Source organism: Raphanus sativus, chromosome 2 (assembly GCF_000801105.2).
Source record: "Raphanus sativus cultivar WK10039 chromosome 2, ASM80110v3, whole genome shotgun sequence".
In the NCBI taxonomy this organism is placed as follows: Eukaryota; Viridiplantae; Streptophyta; class Magnoliopsida; order Brassicales; family Brassicaceae; genus Raphanus; species Raphanus sativus.
Genome location: NC_079512.1, coordinates 38,980,794 through 39,000,536, shown reverse-complemented (window position 1 = coordinate 39,000,536; position 19,743 = coordinate 38,980,794). Strand labels below are relative to the sequence as shown.

General features: G+C 36.6%; 4 protein-coding genes across 4 annotated transcripts; all 4 read left to right on the top strand.

The window, feature by feature from the left end:
• The first annotated feature begins 2,347 nt into the window (after positions 1 to 2,347).
• On the top strand, positions 2,348 to 9,084 carry LOC108843174 (suppressor of RPS4-RLD 1). Its single transcript, XM_018616292.2, has 23 exons — positions 2,348 to 2,652; positions 2,753 to 2,862; positions 2,946 to 3,604; positions 3,685 to 3,729; positions 3,893 to 3,994; positions 4,066 to 4,146; positions 4,384 to 4,450; positions 4,562 to 4,662; positions 4,752 to 4,859; positions 5,234 to 5,304; positions 5,382 to 5,438; positions 5,750 to 5,855; positions 5,939 to 6,019; positions 6,311 to 6,397; positions 6,594 to 6,800; positions 7,019 to 7,344; positions 7,497 to 7,583; positions 7,687 to 7,786; positions 7,868 to 7,959; positions 8,066 to 8,107; positions 8,201 to 8,291; positions 8,378 to 8,475; positions 8,557 to 9,084. The coding sequence occupies exons 1-23, from the start codon at positions 2,522 to 2,524 to the stop codon at positions 8,843 to 8,845; spliced, it is 3,138 nt and encodes a 1,045-aa protein (XP_018471794.2). The 5' UTR covers positions 2,348 to 2,521; the 3' UTR covers positions 8,846 to 9,084.
• A 291-nt stretch (positions 9,085 to 9,375) lies between these two features.
• Positions 9,376 to 11,128, top strand: LOC108826780 (lysine-rich arabinogalactan protein 18). Its single transcript, XM_018599779.2, is given in 4 exon segments — positions 9,376 to 9,438; positions 10,077 to 10,116; positions 10,119 to 10,708; positions 10,851 to 11,128. Coding segments are annotated over 4 exon segments (783 nt in total). The 3' UTR covers positions 10,941 to 11,128.
• Positions 11,129 to 12,296: 1,168 nt separating this feature from the next.
• Positions 12,297 to 13,221, top strand: LOC108840277 (uncharacterized). The gene is made up of 4 exons (XM_018613112.2): positions 12,297 to 12,423; positions 12,551 to 12,665; positions 12,754 to 12,814; positions 12,890 to 13,221. The coding sequence occupies exons 1-4, from the start codon at positions 12,345 to 12,347 to the stop codon at positions 13,166 to 13,168; spliced, it is 534 nt and encodes a 177-aa protein (XP_018468614.1). The 5' UTR covers positions 12,297 to 12,344; the 3' UTR covers positions 13,169 to 13,221.
• Positions 13,222 to 17,472: 4,251 nt separating this feature from the next.
• LOC108839591 (uncharacterized) lies at positions 17,473 to 18,739 on the top strand. Its single transcript, XM_018612341.2, has 3 exons — positions 17,473 to 17,930; positions 18,014 to 18,247; positions 18,359 to 18,739. Exons 1-3 carry the CDS (start codon positions 17,894 to 17,896, stop codon positions 18,532 to 18,534), a joined length of 447 nt encoding a protein of 148 aa, XP_018467843.2. The 5' UTR covers positions 17,473 to 17,893; the 3' UTR covers positions 18,535 to 18,739.
• The last annotated feature ends 1,004 nt before the right edge of the window (positions 18,740 to 19,743 follow it).

Below are 19,743 nucleotides of genomic sequence, written 5' to 3'. Positions count from 1 at the left end.
AATTCTCTGATCAAATTCGACGAAGGAGAAGACGGATCCGTTGCCTACAGACGGTAGATGCAGCGGAGAGAGGAAGAAGGGGGAACATGAAGTGCGTCTGCATTGCTGTGTACGTGCTTCTCAAGAAACGAAGTGAATCCGAGGAGAAAGGTTGTAATCTCGGAGACGGAGATGAGATAGAAGGAGAAGAATCATTGGAGACGGAGCTGGTAGGCGCTTTGAAGAGGACAAGGGGTAAAGTGGTGGAAGAAGAGTCACGGCCCTGAACTGGGTAAAGTGGTGAAGGAGGTTAAGATCACTTCATTGAAATTCAGAATTGAGGTAATATTGAAAAATTTATGGATCCATTTGTAGAAATTGAGTGAGTTATTGTTGGTTGGTGTTTTGTTTCTCTGCAGCAAAGCGTTAAGGTGAAAGAGGAAGAAGTTTGCCAAGAAGATTCAAGAGATAACAGATGGTGGAAGAAAATATGAGAATCCCCACTGCTCAAGGTATCTAATTTGGTGTATTTTTTTCTGGTTTTTTCAAACTTTTTGGGGGGGGGGGGATTCTATATTTACTTGGATTGGAAAAAGGAAGAAGCTTATGTGTATATTCATAGTGTGGAAACAATTAGAAACTAACGTCCTGTTATTTGATTGATCGAGGTTATGTTCCATTTGACTTTTACACTTATGAGATCACTTTGTTATTTCTATCAGTTCTTGGCAAATATTCTATATTTACTTAGATTGAAAATGGAAGAAGCTTATGTATTCATAATGTGGAAACAATTAGAAACTAGCGTCCTGTCTATTTGAATGATTGTTAGAGAGGTTATGTTCCATTTGACTTAACACTTATGAGATCACTTTGTTATTCCTATCAGTTCTTGGCAATATTATATATTTGCTTAGATTGAAAATGGAAGAAGCTTATTATGTGTATATTCATGATGTGGAAACAATTAGAAACTAGCGTCCTGTCTATTTGATTGATTGTTAGAGAGGTTAGGTTCCATTTGACTTAACACTTATGAGATCATTTTGTTATTCCTATCAGTTCTTGGCAATATTCTATATTTTCTTAGATTGAAAAAGGAAGAAGCTTATGTGTATATTCATAATGTAGAAACAATTAGGAACTAGCATCATGTCTATTTGAATGATCATTAGAGAGGTTAGGTTCTATTTGACTTTTATACTTATGAGATCACTTTGTTATTCTTATCAATCCTTGGCAATATACAGTTTTTCCCCTCTTGTATTAAACGTTTAAAAAAAAAAATTGCTTGTTTGCAATCGTTTGATGATGATGTGCATGTTTGTTTGTTTCTGTGCAATCATGTGAGATTGGAGATGGTCAGGAGGAAGAGCTTGAGAGTGAGAGCTGATGGATGATGATGACAGATAGGTGTTTGATGTGGAAGAAGAGCAAAGGGTTACGCTTGTGGACAGAGGTGCTACGGAGGAGGAAGTAAAGAAACGTTTGGTCACGTGGGCGAAGGGACTGATATTAGGATTATGAAGAATCATCCACAGACACAGAAGAGCAAAGGTTACAGCCTTTGTGCATCCAATGGTAATCGTCTACGCTTTTAAGTATTCGATGCAGAGTTTGTGTAGCTTTTTTACATTGTATATTTTGATGATTCTATTTCTCTTGGTCATTGGGACTGCAGGTAGATCAATGGGGTAAAAAAGTGTGGTGTTACCGCAAGACAAGATAATGATACCATCCCTCTTCATTGCTAACATATGCAAGACATTGGACTCCATAAGCTATAAGTAAGTATTCAGGTGTCATATAGATAATTTCAATTAAAGCCAACTTCACACTTAGTAAATATTTTTGACCATTGGTTCTTTCCTGTGTTTCCAAGTTGAAGGAGAAGCTGAAACAGTACTGGCTGGCGATGAGAATATGGATGAGATAAACTTTGGTTGTTCCCACCTTGATTTCCTTTGGTATTTCAATGTTTTCTTGTTTTACTCAGTTTTGCTTGTTAGCAAATCATATGATAATTGAAGATGTGCATATTTTATTGTTTTGTTTGCGTGCAAAAAGATTGTGAGTTTGCCGGGGCGAGATTGGAGATGGTCCGGAGGAGCTTGAGAGAGTGAAAGGTGATGCAGAAGTCAATCTCGGAGGAGGACGTAAAGAAAGTGTTTGGTCACTTACATTAGGATTGTGAAGAAGAATCCATCCACAAACATAATAAACGTAGTATAAATAGTATATACCAAAGCTGGGCCATTTTATGAAACGGCAATGATTACAAGTGGGCTAAGCCCATTCAATTTGTCGGACAAAATCACGTGACGGGAAGCTTCACACGTGTGCCATTTCACCCATTTCCCCCAAAGATTTGATTTCCACCACAGGAAGAAGCAGCACGAGCACGAGCACGACCATCATCATCGTTAACTTTAACTTTTCTTCAAAAAAAGTCTTCTCTCTTCGCAATTTTCACCACACTCTCGGTAGTTCCCGTTTTACCCCTCATCCCAGGGCATATCGGAGACAGGCGCGCTCGTGACTAATGGCTACGGCGGCGGCGGCGGCATCGGAGCGAGTCGAATTGGCAAAGCACTGCAGCTCGCGGAACTGGTCCAAAGCGATTAGAGTTCTCGATTCGCTCCTTGCTAAGCAGTGCTCGATTCTGGATATATGGTTCGTTCGCTCATCTTCAAATTCAATTCAATTCAACTCAGATCGGTATCAATTTGATCTTTGGCTATTTGTAATCTTCAATTTGTTTTTTTTTTTGCAGCAATCGAGCTTTTTGTTATAATCAATTGGAGCTTCACAAGCATGTGATTAAGGACTGTGACAAGGCACTTCAGCTTGACTCTTCTGCTATTCAAGCTTATCTACTCAAAGGTTAGTTCACTTCCCCCCAAGCTTTTGATTACTTCTTCCGATTGAGTATGGTATATCAGTTTTTTTTTTTTTTTAAATTGTAGGACGTGCTCTTTTGGCGTTGGGGAGAAAACAGGAAGCTGTTCTTGTTCTGGAGCTAGGTTACAATATTGCTCTGCACCAGACTGCAGATGTGAAGCAGTTACTTGAACTAGATGAACTACTTAATTCTGCAAGGCGAGAGATCGATGTCACTCTGAACCATCTTGCCACAAGGCAAGAGACCCCTGTCTCGCCTCTAGTACCCACGAGTATGGCAGTTTTTGAATCTGGAGCATGCAGCAATGGAAACACCCATGAATTGGGTGAGGAATCAGAGATAATTAGTGTTTCAGAGGATGCATCCAAGGCAAACAAAGAATCTGGTGAAACTTCCGAGTTACGTAGTAATGGATCAGCGTACAAGGAAAAAGAGAATGTAAAGTCTGGTAGCCAAATCAATGGTTCTTCATCTAAACCATGTAATGGTTCTGATTTGCATCATCATGATTTATCTGAAACTTCTGATCGATTAGGGGATCTGTCGGTTATTGGAAATAAGTTGAGTAGTAAGTCCGGATCTATTGCCAAATTGAGCCTTAAAGCTGAGCCACGTTGTGGAGTTACCGATGATACCAAGATAAACAAGAAGTCCACCATTGCTAGAATATCTGAAACCCATTCTATAAGTGTCGATTTTCGACTTTCTAGAGGCATTGCACAGGTATAGCAGCAATATAGAAAACTATATATATATATATACATACAAACTCTTAATCACTGGGCTCTTGTTTCCTTCACCAGGTGAACGAAGGAAACTACATGAAAGCTATATCTATTTTTGATAAGGTGATTTTTTCATATACTCCTCTTTTGTTATTTTTTTTTTTTAAATCTCTGGCGAGTGTCTTCTGCTTTTCTTTTCTCTAGTTTACCTTGTTCGTAGAGGTTGTTTAGTAGAAATGAATGGGTCAATTTTTTGCCATTTAATTTATCTGTGTGCGTTTTGTAGGTGCTCATAGAAGAACCTACTTACCCTGAGGCGCTGATAGGAAGAGGGACAGCTTATGCATTTCAACGAGAGCTTGAAAATGCTATTGCTGATTTTACTAAGGTATTCGATATATTTGACAAGAGTTGTTAACACAATGGGTTAAGTTCACAGATTCTTTTCCTATTGGTCAGGCTATTCAATCGAACCCAGCAGCTGGTGAGGCCTGGAAGCGGAGAGGACAGGCTCGTGCTGCTCTAGGGGAATTTGCTGAGGTTAGTGGTTCCACGTTTTCTCTGTTTCTATTCTTTATTTAGAGCTAAAAGCATAGACAATAAATGTATCTGATGGGCCTCTATTCGCCCCTTCATATTCATTGATTGATAATCCAGTAATTTGGATTAGTCTCTGATGTCTATGTCTGTGTTTAAGCCCGTTTAGTTCTTGCATTTTATGGGTAAAAAATCAGAAACGTTTCTTGTACACACTCTTAAGCTACTCTTTGGTGATAGGCGGTTGAAGATTTGACACGAGCACTGGAACTGGAGCCAAAGTCGCCTGATATTTTGCATGAAAGGGGTAAGTGTCTCTATGATGTATTTCCTTTTACATCTTGCTACCTATTTCAGTTTTGTTGTCTTAATAACTGCATTAAGGTTTTATTACCACTGACATTCTCAATTAATTCAGGTATTATTAATTTTAGATCTAAGGACTTTACTGCTGCTGTAAAGGACTTATCTATATGTCTGAAGCAAGAGAAAGATAACAAGTCCGCATATACTTATTTGGTAAGACTATCTTCGGTTGTTACTCTTGGTCTCCCACAATGACCAAGTCCGCAAATGTTTACTTAGCAAAACTTTGTTGATCTTTCCAGGGACTAGCTTTTGCATCTCTTGGTGAATATACAAAAGCTGAAGAGGCGCATTTGAAGTCTATCCAGTTGGATAATAATTATCTTGAAGCATGGCTACATCTCGCTCAGGTAACACGCATTATATATAATTATGCGTTTTCTGTAGAATTTTTAACTATTTAGCTTAATCGTCATGAAAATAGTATTTTGTTCATCGCTTTATTCTTTGTTTTTCAAACTGGGTTTCCATGCATATGATGGTGAATAAAGGAAGTTAGTTTTCTGTAAAGATAGTGAGACTTCAAAATGAAGAAATCTTACATTTTGACATTTGGAGGCAAATACTTGAAGGTTTTCCTGAAAGCAACTTCTGTTCTGCCATTGGAGAATGACCTTAATTTAGTTGGCCCATCTAGTTTCTGTTCTGCCATCAGTTGACTATAATACACTACACACTTTTTTATTCATTGTACTTGATGTTATTTCCTGGCTTTTTTTGGCAGTTCTATCAAGAGTTGGCTGACTATAGCAAGGCTTTGGAATGCATTGATGAGGTTCTACAAGTCGACAACAGGTAGTTGGGATGGACTATTACATGTTGCAAACTGTTTCTGGATTAGCCACTCATGCAAATTTTCCTGTCTTGACCAGGGTGTGGAAGGCCTATCATTTACGTGGATTAGTGTTCCATGGATTGGGTGAACACAGGTATGTAACGCTAATCTCTAGTGTAGACTAGATTACTGGAAAGTGAAAATTTGGTTAAAGGGGAAAAGATGTCTTCGTTAATGTGCATGTAACCTAACCCTCCCTAGTATTTTTCGTATATCTCAATGTGTACCTTCGAGATATGATGTCTAATAAGACTTTCTTCTCCTGGCTCTTGGTGTTAAAAGATCTGCATTTTAGCAAATGGATGTTATAATGGAAACTGATAATTTTGGTGGTCATTATCAACTTGGGATTTATCTACAAGGCTGGTCTCTAAAGCAGTAATATTATTCACTTTTATTTTTCAGGAAGGCTATCCAAGAATTATCTATTGGTTTGAGCATTGAGAGCTCAATAGAGTGCTTGTATCTACGAGGTTCCTGCCATCATGCTGTGGGAGAATATAGAGAAGCGGTAAAATGATTAAACATTTGTATGTAACTTTATTGCTGCAGTTTATAAGGGGACCTCTCACTATTACTCGCATATCCTCACAGGTGAAGGACTATGATGCTACAGTGGATGTGGAACTTGATGCAGTGGAGAAATTTGTTCTTCAATGCTTGGCATTTTATCAGGTTCCAAAATATGTTTCTCTTTGTTAAATAACCCAGAGGTTACCTTGATTGAAAGCTTAAATTGAAATGTTATTTGCAAGATTACTTTCATGGTACGTTCTTGTTCTTGTTTTGTAGCAATCTGTACTGATAGGATATTGCATTGCTATATTCTAATAGCATGGCCTTATTGATCTGATAGTACTGCTTTTTTGTTTATTTGCACGTTAATATTGGATGCTTCTTGTGTTGCAACGCTAAACTTTTCCTTCACAGTTAATATTTATGATATCCTTTTTTCTTATTCCGCAGAAAGAGCTTGCCTTGTACACGGCTTCCAAAATTAGTAGTGAGTTTTTCTGCTTTGATATTGATGGTGACATAGATCCAATGTTCAAGGTGATATATCTCTCTACATATTTCTGATATTTCCACAGTGTCCGACTTTTTCTTTGTACCTGTCTGCTCTTTCTGATTAGTTTATTCCAACTAGAATAAACATACGCCCAACGATGAGCCATGAAAATTAAGAGTGTCAAAGAATGAGTTCTCTCAAGTGCTGTGTGTAATTTTTCTTTTCTTGTGGGTTTTACAGGAGTACTGGTGCAAAAGATTACACCCAAAAGATGTATGTGAGAAGGTTTACAGACAACCTCCCCTACGAGAATCCCTTAAGAAGGGTAAACTGAAAAAGCAAGATCTTGCAATAACCAAACCTAAGGCGAATCTTCTTCGTTTCACTGATTTAATTGGCAAGAAAATCCAATATCATTGTCCCGGATTCTTACCGAACAGGCGCCAGGTAACTTGGAGTTGCTACCTTTTCAACATCCTTTTTTTTTTTTGCTATTATGCATTATAAACCTCATAGCAGGTCTCTTTTTTCTTGTCCTATAAGGTCCCTGCTGCATCTATCGATATGTAACCCCTCTAATACTCGAATATGGATATAATTGTACGCCTGAAATCTAGCCTCTCCTGGCTAAACTATCATCATTTGTGTTTTCCATGATTCCCCAGCACCGTATGGCAGGATTAGCTGTGTTAGAAATTGCTCAAAAGGTTTCAAAAGCTTGGCGCATAGAGTGGCGGAATTCAAACAAAGGCACGGCAAAAAATGGGAAGAAAAACCGTAGGAGAGAGAGAATCAACATGCTTAGCCAGAATAGAGGTGGTGCCGGATGTAGTACGAGCACTTCCAGTGAAACTTCAACTGGATATGCGTCATTAGAAGATCGATCATCTGGCCGTTCTATGTTGTCTTGGCAAGAAGTTTATTCGTCTGCTGTCAGATGGAGACAAATTTCAGAGCCTTGTGACCCGGTTGTATGGGTTAACAAACTAAGGTACATGCTCCATTTCGGATGCTATATAGTTAGCTGATATCTAACGACTCTTGGAACACCTAGCTCAGCATCTTGCCATCTAGTCTCTGTTTAACGAAAACTTCAATTTCTGAACTTAACTTTCATTTGATTATTACTTATGCAATTTGCAGTGAAGAGTTCAATTCTGGGTTTGGTTCTCATACGCCAATGGTACTCGGACAAGCTAAAGTAATACGCTATTTCCCAAATTATGACAGGTAAAGTACACTGCATAGAACGTGAGATTTTTTTCATATAATTCAATTACAACCTTTTTTCTCATTCCATGGAATGATCAATTTACATAATGAGCTACTTCAGAACCCTGAATCTCGCAAAGACTATCATCAAGGAGAAACTCTGTGTACGCAGCAAGGCAGACAAAGTTATTGATTTATCTAAAGATGAGAAGATAGAAGAAGTGAGTTGGCCTTTCTTCTTGCTTGAATGATTTTCGTGTTGTCATTTTTTTCTCTTACTGAAATTGCCCAATGGGATGCAGATAATGCGTGCAGAAACGTGTGAAGAGTTACACAAAATTGTTGGTGAGGATTTCTGGGTGGCTACTTGGTGCCACAGTACCGCATTCGAAGGGTAAATTTGTTTGTTTATTACTATAGTAAAACCACAAGTCTCCTCTTCACCGTTACTGTTTTTTTTTTTGCTTGACTATGCTTCCGCTTTTGGTTAATATCTTCAGGAAACGTCTTGAAGGAACTAGAATCACCTGCATTAAGAAACCGTAATCTTTCCTTCTACGCAATTATTTTCACAGTAATCCTGATTACCACTTTCTTGATCTAATATCTCTTGTTGTTGTATTTTTTTAATCCAGGGGAAGTCTTGGGTATGATTTTGCAATAAGAACTCCATGTACACCTGCGAGGTGGAGTGATTTTGATGAAGAAATGACCTCAGCTTGGGAGGTATAACACACCTATAAGCCTTATATAGTTTACTTTTATTTTTTACTTTCCAAGTAAACAAACTTATCTCCTTATGGATCCCACAGGCTTTATGCAATGCCTATTGTGGAGAGAATTACGGTTCTACCGACCTCGACGCTCTGGAAACCGTCAGAGACGCTATCTTGCGCATGACATACTACTGGTAACATGACGATGACAAACCTAAAACATATGATTGTTTGTTGATCACTCATAACATGATGGTGTTTTTTTCTTTTCCCAGGTACAATTTTATGCCGTTAGCTCGAGGGACAGCGGTAACGGGATTTGTAGTGTTACTAGGACTTCTGCTAGCTGCTAATATGGAGTTCACTGAGAGTATCCCTAAAGGGTTACAGATCGATTGGGAAGCTATACTTAGTGTTGAACCAGGTTCCTTTGTTGGTTCGGTTAAGTCTTGGTTATACCCTTCCTTGAAAATCAACACCTCCTGGAGAGATCACTCGGATGTTTCCTCGGCTTTTTCAACAACCGGATCTGTCGTCGCGGCGCTTAGCTCTTACAATGATTGAGTTTCAAAAATCTAACCAACCAGAATGAGCTGCAAGAAAAAACTTGTGTTTCAGACATAAATCTTCGGGTTTATGATATGTTTGTGTCAAATTTTATAGGGTTTCTTTTTTTTTTTACATACCTCATTTAACTTTATTTTACAGTTTGAATAACGTATCTCTAAATTATATGAACTTTCTCTTTGCAAATCGCAAGTCAACACGAGTGTGTTGCTTATGATTTGCGAAGCCTTGTACTATTTACTAGTCTAAAATGATGGCATTCACCATTAATACCGTGATTAGTATGAAGCTTGTTTATTCAGAAATAAATCTAATTGTTGTTCATCCAAATTCTAAAATACCAATGTGTTTAAGATTTGAGTCAAAACCTATAAGAAAGTCAACAGACGACCACTCGGTTTGGGTGTTCTCCACCACCGACAGACCGCTCTCGAAGTTTCGGCTTGTGTCCATTGTCTTTAATTTTGAACACTTTTGTAATAAAATAATGTCATTAAATTAGTCATTGGAACACCTATGGCACAAAAATGGTAAGAAGCAAAAGCAAAGCAATATCTAATGTCTTCGTCATTGGCTCGACGGTTGATTCAGTTTCCATTGCTGATGCATATATATATTTCGGTCTATCGATTACTCAATAGTCAATACTCATGGGATGAGGATTAAGGAAAATAAGTTTTTGAAATATAATGAATGAAAAGTGTTAGGTGTTATAGCAGTCATAGTGAGCTGTAAAAATTCTCTGAAATAATGCGAAGAAATAAAATTTAGAAAGAAAAGATTTTCGACCAAAACAAAAAGGAAAAGAAGATTGAGAAGACAATGCCAAGAATATTATATTAGAAATCGAAGGAAATCTTAATATTACAGCTATAGGAAATGTATGTGTGTGTGTGGGGTATCAATCAATGATTTGTCATTCCCTCTTTACATTTCAACCAAATACATTGCTTGTTTAAATTTCTTATCTTTTTTTTTTGCTCTATTTCGTTGTTACTAGATTTAATTATTTTATTTTCTATTAGAATTTAAATAATTTTATTATGAACATCATAATAGTTTTTATAGGTGGTAAGATTTCCACAATTGTCATGAAAACCAGAAAATTATAATTTATAATAGAGTAAAATAACTGTAAAAATAAAGCTAGTGAACCCTACATTAATAAAATACAAAAGAATAAAGCTACTGAACGGCCCCACGACTCTTAATTATTTACAGGATATAGGTTCTACGCTCAACGGCTACATCTGTCTGTGAAATTTTTATGATCAACGGTCGGAATCTCTACCGACTATATATATCAAACACACAAACAATTCTCTTACACCAACACACACAGCAAAATCGATCAAAATCATTTACTCACATTCTTCACTTATTTTACTAATTTCTTTTCTTCTTTCGATCCAAAAAGAAATCATGGAACGTAATGTCCTTTTTACGTTTACATTGATATGCATTGTCGTCGCTGGTGTCGGTGGCCAATCTCCGACCTCCTCTCCTACTAAATCCCCCGACGCTCCTCCTTCTCCAACTACTACCTCTCCCTCCTCCTCACCCGTGGAAGCACCGAAATCTCCAGCTCCTGTAACCTCGTCTCCGCCACCGGCTCCTGTTCCCGAGAGCTCTCCTCCGTCACCTTCACCAAAGGCTTCGGCTCCGGTGAGCTCTCCACCAGAAGCTGCTACACCTCCAGCTCCGGTAGCCGATGCACCGGCACCAAGCAAGGGTAAGAAGCATCAAAAAGCACCGGCTCCGGCTCCCGAACTTGACAGCCCACCTTCACCACCTATGGAAGCTCCTGGTCCTAGCTCCGACGCTATGTCTCCCGGTCCGGCCAGATCCGCCGAGGATAAGGTACATTAGCATAATATTAAATCAACAACTCAAACATGAAAATATTCATTCATCCTTTTATTAGTTTAAAAAAAAAACATTTCATTTCAACATTCGTTGTAATTATTTTTATATTAGTATTGAATTATTATTATTAATGCAGAGTGGAGCCGAGAACACAAGTGTATTGCGGAATTTAGCAGCGGTGGGAGCGGCTGCAACCGCCTGGGCCGTTCTCGTTATCGCCTTTTAAATTATTTTAGTTATCATTTCGCTCTTTCATTAGTAGTTTTTTTTTTGTTTGAACCAACGATTGTCTATTTCTTTTCGCGTTTGAGACTGATGAGTATTATTTAATTGATTATTACAGTTTTTTTTCTTTATTTTCATTTGTATGAAAATAGTAATTTTTATTTACTAAAAATAAGACTCAATTTGTCAGTGATGATACTCTTATTAGTACGACAAATTGATCTTTCTTATTTTGGGCAGACAAATTAGTGATGGGTCCGATTTCTTCATAGAAAATGACACAGAGAAATTTGACGCAGAGCTAATGTAACAAACTGTGAAATTGTCCTGATGTTTATTTGAACGTATATGAAGTTATGAACAATAAGCAAACCAGTGCCAATAACTCTTTTTAGATGTTTATATTTCTGAGTGCATTAACTAATTTACTGATACCACATGTGGATGCAAGACTTATCTAGTAACGAAGGATTGGTTAACTTCATTCTCTGATATGCCAAATTGTCTCCACTCATTTACGGTTCTTTCTATCAAATTCTTGTTTTTCCTTTTCTTTCAATTTTTTTTTTTGGCATATCTTTTAAATATTTGTTTTCTGTTTTAGTTTCTCAATTACCTATAATATATCCTAAAATAGCTGGCAGTGAACGCTACTAAATGTTTCGTTTTCTATAAATATCTAAAACTGATTGATGTAATATATTCTGTATAAGGTACCATATCTCAAAAATATATATTTGCTCCCAGTAATATATATTTGCTAATCTGTCGATCAAAATTAATACAAATGATCACATTATTATACGTTTGATTGAAAGTACAAAAGAGAGGTGGGTGAGAACTGCACTTTATTCCCCCGTGCTTCGATTAAAAGTACATTACTGCATTTTGAATTTTTGAATAATGACATATATTCATAGAGAATACTAGTACGTAAACTCAATTTTCAAGCAAAGTTAGTCCTACAGGCTTAAAAAGCATGTACAAACGTTACAAAGAGACTTTGTCCACACAAAAAATAAAGACGTTACAAAGACCAAAGAGAACATCTTTTAATAAAAATGCCTTTGTTGTTGTTAAGTTTGCCATGAGAAAAAGTTAATAATTAATAACACGGTTGGGAAAGTTTAGTGGAATCTGAACAAAAGCTTAATCTTTCAGATTAAGTAAAGTGTTATAGTAATTCTTATAATTAATTAATACAAACTAGACAAATAATTTGGTTAGTAAGCTTAAATCAAAGGATAAAAAAGTTATTGTATAATCATTTTAACCTTTAGAAAGCACAAGTTTATACTTAAACCAAGGTGTTGTGCATGAGGTTTCAAGATTCTTGGCTTTGCAAATGACTTAAAACCCCACCAATCCAAGTCAACTGATTCCTCCACATCAAATACAAATATGCATGATATCTCACTATCATTTTTCTTCTTTACACTATCTTCTAGACGATATGGGAGGTTCAATGGGCTTTCTCGGAAAAGGTTTTGCATGCGTTTCTTTAGTCTAACAATCAACGATTTTATAATTTAGGAGTCACCGTTTTAATGATATTCCTTTTATTTATTAGAAAAGAAAAAAATAAGTGTTTTTGGTATATCTGGTGTATAGGGGTACCACCGACGCAGATGATGAACATGGTTATGGGTTCACTCTACAAACAATTCACCAAAAAGGCTATCAACAACTTCGACGATTTCCACGTGGCTGTTTTAGACATCTTCAAGTAAGATTACTCGATGGTTAAATTCCATTTTATCAGTCTTTCTTTAGATAAGCTATGATCAACAACATAACTATACTTTGATGTGTAGCAACTTCAACTCGGCTTTACCAGGCCGACACTTTGATTTCCCGACCCCTGACGAAATAAAGGCAAGAAGACCTTTTTAATTCTCCACACAAAATTATTATAACTATTTTATCTAACACGATGTTGATTATGTTAAGGCTTGTTTCACGCGATGGAAGGAAGCCAAAGACGAGGAAGAGAAGAAGAAAGTGTTCACAGAGTTCATTGCAAAGAAAGTGAAGCCAAGTAAACTCGATGACGTCACCATGATGACCGGAATAGCATCACCTCCGGCGGCTATGGCGGCTAAGAGAGCAGGAGAGAATGTTCCTCAGCTAAAGTTCATCAAACTTATACCTGATGTTATATTCGTCCCTACGGTCACCATTTTGGCCATTGTCTCTGCCAAACTCTCAAGGAGAATGTATTTGAAATAATGTTTTTAATTTAAAACATTCCAAGGTTGAAGCAAAGCTCCAAAGTTAGAATACATTAACACCATAAAATGTAGTTAGAGTTATCGTTGATAATCAGTTTATAACACCAACTGCAATGCTTTAAAGCAGCTTAAGGATGCCTAGAGAGTCAAGTAAACACACATTAATTATTAAACACCAGGATTAGACTTGTTTATTGAAGCTTCCCAAAGCATTTTAAGGATCATCTTCTTCTTGATCCAGAAGAGCTTATTATTGCCATTTTTAATCTGTGAATTGTTAATGAACCTACCGCATTTGTTGATTCTATTAGGCTTAGAAGGCATCATAGCATTTGACCTCGGCTTTTCTTTTGAAACTCTACTTCTCTTTGTCTTAGTCTCTTCCTTTACCTCCACGTCAAGATTGTGTGGCTTTTTGTTCCTTACCTGCATATTGAGTTTATTAAAAAAGGCATATGAGAGATAACAAAAAGTGTAATGGAGGTCTTGTAAGGTTTTGTTGAAACTTACAGGTTTTAATGGACCTTCCTCAACTAAAGTTTGTTCAGTGGGTTCAACTGAAGACTCCAAGTCCAAGATGAAGAGGTAAGCATCCTCATAATAACCAAGCCAACTTAACATAATTATGTTGGACACTAAAATATATTTATCATCATATCTAATTTGGATCTTTTTTTTATTGATATGAGAATATAGTTCATACAACAGTGGATAGTTATCATGCGTTTAGAATCACAGAACCATGAATCAATCGTGAGGTTAATGAATTAACTTTAAATCGGTTCTATTTATTTTATTTAATTGTTCGTTTATATTCCTCTGTATATAGATGGAATTTAGAATATTTATCATCGTAAAAGATTCATCATGTCTTTCTCTGAAGAAACTGTCATGGTTATGATGGATTCTCGAGACAGATGGACTTGCCACATAGATAAAAAAAATTGAGAGGGCAAGTGATGTTAATCCTCTTTAAGGCATTGGTGATGTGCACAATAGCAACATCAGCAGTCATGCCTTGCTTGATTAGTGTATTTTCTAAGTCCCATATAATAGGTTGTATGCCTTCTTGATGATGTGCACAATAGCAACATCAGCAGTCATGCCTTGCTTGATTAGTGTATTTTCTAAGTCCCATATTATAGGTCGTATGCCTTCTTGATGAATACATGATGTAATTTCTGTATAAACAAAAGTTTACAGATGAAAACTACAGTTATTTGTTTCTAATTTTGTTCTAAATCTTAAGAATAAAAGTAACTAGACTGTGGACATTTTGGGCATTAAAACTTAATAAGATTTGATTGGGAGTTGAATTTATAATGATTGTTAGAATTTGTAGAATCTAGTGTTATTGGTTTATACATTCTCACATTCTCGTTAGAATCTAGTGTTATTGGTTTGATGATTAGTAATTCTATATACAATCTTTCGTTATTCAAAAAATTTAGATTTTAATGATTCTTTAAATCTATTAAAGTAAGTGTTATTGGAAGTTGTATTCTTCAACATTTAACTCACAACACAAGATTTTGAGAATACTACTTATATACCTTAGATTCTTAAAATCATTATATCAATTTACTTTCATAGAATTGCACAATATACAAAGTTCTCTACAACTCTTTCCAAATTTAACAAATTTCTCAAATTTTAAAATCAACAAACTCTATATAAATAGTATTCCCACTAACATCCTCTTATATGGAATTTTTCATGCTTACATGATAATTAATATATTTAAGATTTAATAATAATAAATATACAAGAGATAATTAATAGTTACTATTTATACATTGATTTTAATACATCCACAATGAAGTCTTATTTGATTTGAATGAAAACTTTGAAACCATGATTCATAATTCATACAGAAACATTACAGTTACAACCAAAGTTACAAAACAGAGGAATCTGAAGAGCATTGACTAAACTGGCTTATGACAGGATCATCGCTAACGTGATCATGACTAAACCGGATTCCAGCTTGAGCATGACTCAAAACCACCTCAAACTCTCCCACTTTCAACAGACCCATCTTTACTTGAGACCTCTCTTTTCAACTCAACATAAGCACAATAGCCTACTTCAATACAAGGTCGAGAATGTAGTTCCCACTCCCTCCCCTGAAAACACCATCAAAGAGGCTTAGAATTAGAATGTAACTAGTTCCCGCAAAGTTCAATTAACCAAAGAAGCACAAACCAAGGCAGAGAGGAGAAAACAGTACATAGTAAAAGTCAGAGACTTTCTTACCGTGGGTGACAAGGAGTAAGTTCTCGGTAAGATACTTATCAGCAGGAGCCTTTACAATATCAACATAACGTTCTCCGCAACCGTCCCCACAGACTCTTCCCATTTTGGCATCTAAACACAAGAGTTTATACTAAAATAAAAGCGTTGATGATACAGATGAACTATCTTAAAAGAGAGCTAGAAAAGACGAAAGAGAAATTGTTTATTTGCTTCTAGAAGGACGTGGCAAAGAGTTTTACCATAATAAGAAAAAGTACGTCGTAAAGAAAGAGATGACTGAACAGTATGTATTAGTACAGAGAGAAATAAATTATTTAGAAGTACTCAGTACAGAGAGAGAGATAGAGATGCAAGCCGGACTTAGCATATCCATTTGAAACAAATGAATGGAGCCCCCACTTTGTGTTATTCTGCTTTAGTGTCTCGACCTGTCTATATGAAGCTGTATCTAGGGATGTTAATATGGGTTTGAAACCCGCAGGCCTATATGGGTTTATAAAAAAATAAATGCCTATTTAGACCCATTTAACTATTCGGATTTTATATGGGTAACTCTTTTAAGACCCATTTATTAAATGAGTTTTTTCTAAAATAAATGGATGTCCATTTAACCCATTATTTTTTTTTTAGCTTATACGACAACGTTTTAGGTACTTTTTTTTAGCTTATACGACAACTTATACAGCCTGTATCCCTCTGTTTTTTCAGCAACTGTAGTTCTACTTATAAGCACTGCAAAGTATATAAAAAGGAACCTGCATTAGGTTTGCAGTATACTGACTAAAGAAGTAACGTGAAACTCTTAATCTTGCTAATGAAACCTGAAAACCAAACTAGAGCGTCTCAATAACTTCGAAATCTATAACTTTTAGAAGGTTTTTCAGACGCTGAGTTAGTAAGGAGAAGAACTCTTACATTCCTTGTGCAGAGACTCTGAAGTTTGTTACTTATATATCAATTTTCTCTTCTTGTTCCATTAGAAGACAGTCCTTTAGATCCTGAACCTCGACTTCATCTATCAAACGTTGCTTGGCTTGGAAAGATTCTTGGAGTTCTCTCTCGTACTTCCCTGCTTGGTTCTGAAGCTCTTTTGATTTTGAGTTCAAGCGCCACGTTATAGGGTGTAAAAACCCCCTCCAGTGATCAGTCGTCAGCTTCTTCTTTCTGCCATAAAGAGCAAATCTTATCTCAAATTTCCTTAAAAGGAGATACAACAGAGAGACGCAACTAAGTAGTAGTAGTAGTAACTCATAAACATATACAAAGCTACCAAAGCAGTAAGCTCATTCTGCAAATGAACCTTCATTAAGATATTTAAAAAAGACTCATTTTCCAAGTAGGATCAAGGAGGAGCTTACTTACCTCAACAAGAAAGGTAGAGAAGCAGGATCAGTACTAGTACACATGATGGAGTCAGCTTCTTGATCGTTATGTTCAGTCTCATCATGTAAAGAAACAGTTCCACTAAAGGAGGAGCAGACATCATCAGTGCATTCCGATACTTCAATCTCAATCTTGTCATCATCACTAGAGCATTCCAATATATCAACAGCATCTTCATCTTCTACACCACCACAATTGTCCTTCTTGATCGAATCATCATCATCAAGTTCATCTCCATAGAAAATGCCAAAAAAAAAATCATCATTTTCATTAAGAATCTTTGAAGCTTAACCGAAAGTTTGAAGCATTATGGTCGATCAAAAAAAATACCAATTTCAGATCAGATGCAAATCAACAGATTCTAAGGAAAATTACCAATTTACCGATTCAGCGGCGGTTATGGATTCAAAAACCGGCGGTGAGAATCACAAGTGGGGTCCTCGACTTCACTCCAGGTCTTTGACTTTTTCTGTTTTATCTTTTTTGACAATTAATGTTGGTTGTGTGTATTATCGTACGACGTACACTTTCACAAAAAAGAAAAGGAAAAGAAAAAGTGTATTATCGTACACAACATTTATTCAAGATATATTTGTCCTAATTATATATGTTTGGATTCTGTCAGAATATTATATTTCCCTTTCTCAAACTAGGGCACGCGAAAAATCGCTTTACTATCTGGAAGATTACGACTCAATTATATGTGAGAATCTTTCTTCTTGTTATTGATCTTTACATTTGTATTATATGAAATCAAAGTCTAGTTTGAGCGGGTTGCTTCTTCTTACTTGTGGGCTTTTTTACAAATGGGTCAATTTCGACCAACCTTCTTATAAGTTCAATCACTTTCGCAAATTTGACCTCTCCCAATAGTTTATTTCTTTCTTTCTTTCTTGCAATCCAAACCACCGCCTCCCTCGCCTGTGGAGGATGAGTGCTCTGAACCGAACCTTGAGCTCAATGTCGTTGAAACTCAACAACCCAATTTTCGCCACGTCATCTCTGTTCCCAGATTCGAAACAACCAAGCGAGATTCGATTCTCCAACAGATGGGGAAAAATGGATAGATCAAAATTGCAGCAGAATGGATCGTATTCATTGCGGGATGGCAGGAGGAGGAGGTTGGTAGTTATGGATTCAATTTTATTTTTGATTTTTTTTTGTCTCCGTCCCTAAATTTAAATGGTTGGTTGTGTTTGGTTAGGTGATCATCATCATGTGTTAGAAACGGGAGTATGGTGGGACCTGAACACGTGTCCGGTTCCGGATGGTGTAGACCCTCGTTGTGTCCGTTCGTGTATAGAATCTGCGTTGGAGAAGCAGATTGGTCGCCGTTCTGCAGTCAGCATCTATGCTTTTGGAAACCTAGAATACATCTCTAGTGACCTCTTGGAAAACATCTCTTCCTCTGGAATCATTTTTACTCACGCCCCCTGCGGTAAAAAATAAAAAATAAATCAATCCTAATCGATTTGTTTTGTTTTGTTTAGTCTAATTAATTAATGAGAGAGTTAGTCTCATGATGATCTGCCCTTTTTCTCTACTCTAGGTGGGCACGACTTAGATGATTTTCTGGACGACTGGTCTGGTGATGAGCTTAAAAAATCACATCATCCTCCGGGTTACATAATGATGATATCGGGTGCTTATGAACTGCTTTATCCTGAGCGTTTTCGGCATTATGGATTCACTACTTTGTTGCATATCCAAAACGTGTTCGCCTAATTGCTCGTTAGGTAAGCTCGTCTTTGAGTGCAAGTTTGAGTACTCCTCTCCTGAAGTTCTGCATTAATGTCCTGCCTCTCGACATTTCTTTTTTTTTTGTCTTTGTTAGCTTTAGGAGTTTGTGTTATGTCTATCTCTTGGTTCCGGGTAGTACATGTTACCTTGCTGGCTCTTGGCTTAGGAAGAGTAGGCAATGTTTCTATTATTTTTGTGTAAAACGTTTGATCTAATCTTAATCTACCAGATGATAAAAAAAAAAAAATTTGTAAAGTTCATACCATCACTAATTTTTAATGACAAAAGAATCTGGCCCGTACATTTTCTATATAATCATCAAAAAGCTGTTTTTAAGACATTTGGCAAGCTGCATAATGTTTACAAGAAACTAGCCCTAAAAGCTCCTTACACATTTGATTCTCCCATAAATAATCATGTCTCCTACTTGAAATTTCTATATGTCACACAGTATTTACTTTCTTCGAAGTGAATTCTACCCGTTAGTTAGACAGAAAATACAGTAATATAGAGTCTGTTTGACAGGAAATCTGTGGTACCTGCCAGTTACAAGTTTTTCTAGTTCTACCATAAGAAAAGCAATGGAGTTGTTGTATCGTGATTATTAAGGCAAAAGTACCTCGATTCCCATATCGGGAGAAAGATCTTCAATGCTTTTAAAACGCTTGCAAACATTGACACTGCAAATCATAAAGGAGTGATCTAAGTGAAAGATAATGTAATTTCAAGGTCAGGTAAGGCTGAAAGAAAATCACGATAATAGTTATCATCAAGTGAATTGACAAAGGGGGAATGCACATGATAATAGTTTTGCATATCCAAAACGTGTTCGCCTAATTGCCCCTCTTATCCAGCTAAAAGTGACTGGCCAAGAGTTTGCCAAAGTGTTTGCCAAAGAGTTTTTGTGGGAAACTTAATAATTTGGGTGGAACTTTATTATTGAGTGACTACCACACATGTGATGAGAAACCTCTCTGTATTTGCAACACATGCAATGAGGTTTACGAAGCATGTGACGAATTCATCACCCATCTCAATAGTGAAGAGCACATAAACAAGGTAATTAAAGCAAGCAGCATGCATCCTCAGCTGTTTTTTTTTTTGTAAAAATTTTCATGTACCTGTGTGTTTGGTATGTGTGTGCAGTCGTTTGAAATTGTGGTCGACCGCTACGGTAAGCCTAAATATTTTTGC

Bases quoted from the DNA above. Each gene is read 5' to 3' on its own strand.
- LOC108843174 (XM_018616292.2), top strand. From the start codon at position 2,522: ATGGCTACGGCGGCGGCGGCGGCATCGGAGCGAGTCGAATTGGCAAAG. The intron at 7,345-7,496 runs GTACATGCTCCA...TGCAATTTGCAG, and splicing joins GTATGGGTTAACAAACTAAG to TGAAGAGTTCAATTCTGGGT. The intron at 8,292-8,377 runs GTATAACACACC...TGGATCCCACAG, and splicing joins AAATGACCTCAGCTTGGGAG to GCTTTATGCAATGCCTATTG.
- LOC108840277 (XM_018613112.2), top strand. From the start codon at position 12,345: ATGATATCTCACTATCATTTTTCTTCTTTACACTATCTTCTAGACGAT. The intron at 12,424-12,550 runs GTTTTGCATGCG...TCTGGTGTATAG, and splicing joins AATGGGCTTTCTCGGAAAAG to GGGTACCACCGACGCAGATG. The intron at 12,815-12,889 runs GCAAGAAGACCT...GATTATGTTAAG, and splicing joins CGACCCCTGACGAAATAAAG to GCTTGTTTCACGCGATGGAA.
- LOC108839591 (XM_018612341.2), top strand. From the start codon at position 17,894: ATGGATCGTATTCATTGCGGGATGGCAGGAGGAGGAG. The intron at 17,931-18,013 runs GTTGGTAGTTAT...GTGTTTGGTTAG, and splicing joins CGGGATGGCAGGAGGAGGAG to GTGATCATCATCATGTGTTA. The intron at 18,248-18,358 runs GTAAAAAATAAA...TCTCTACTCTAG, and splicing joins TTTTACTCACGCCCCCTGCG to GTGGGCACGACTTAGATGAT.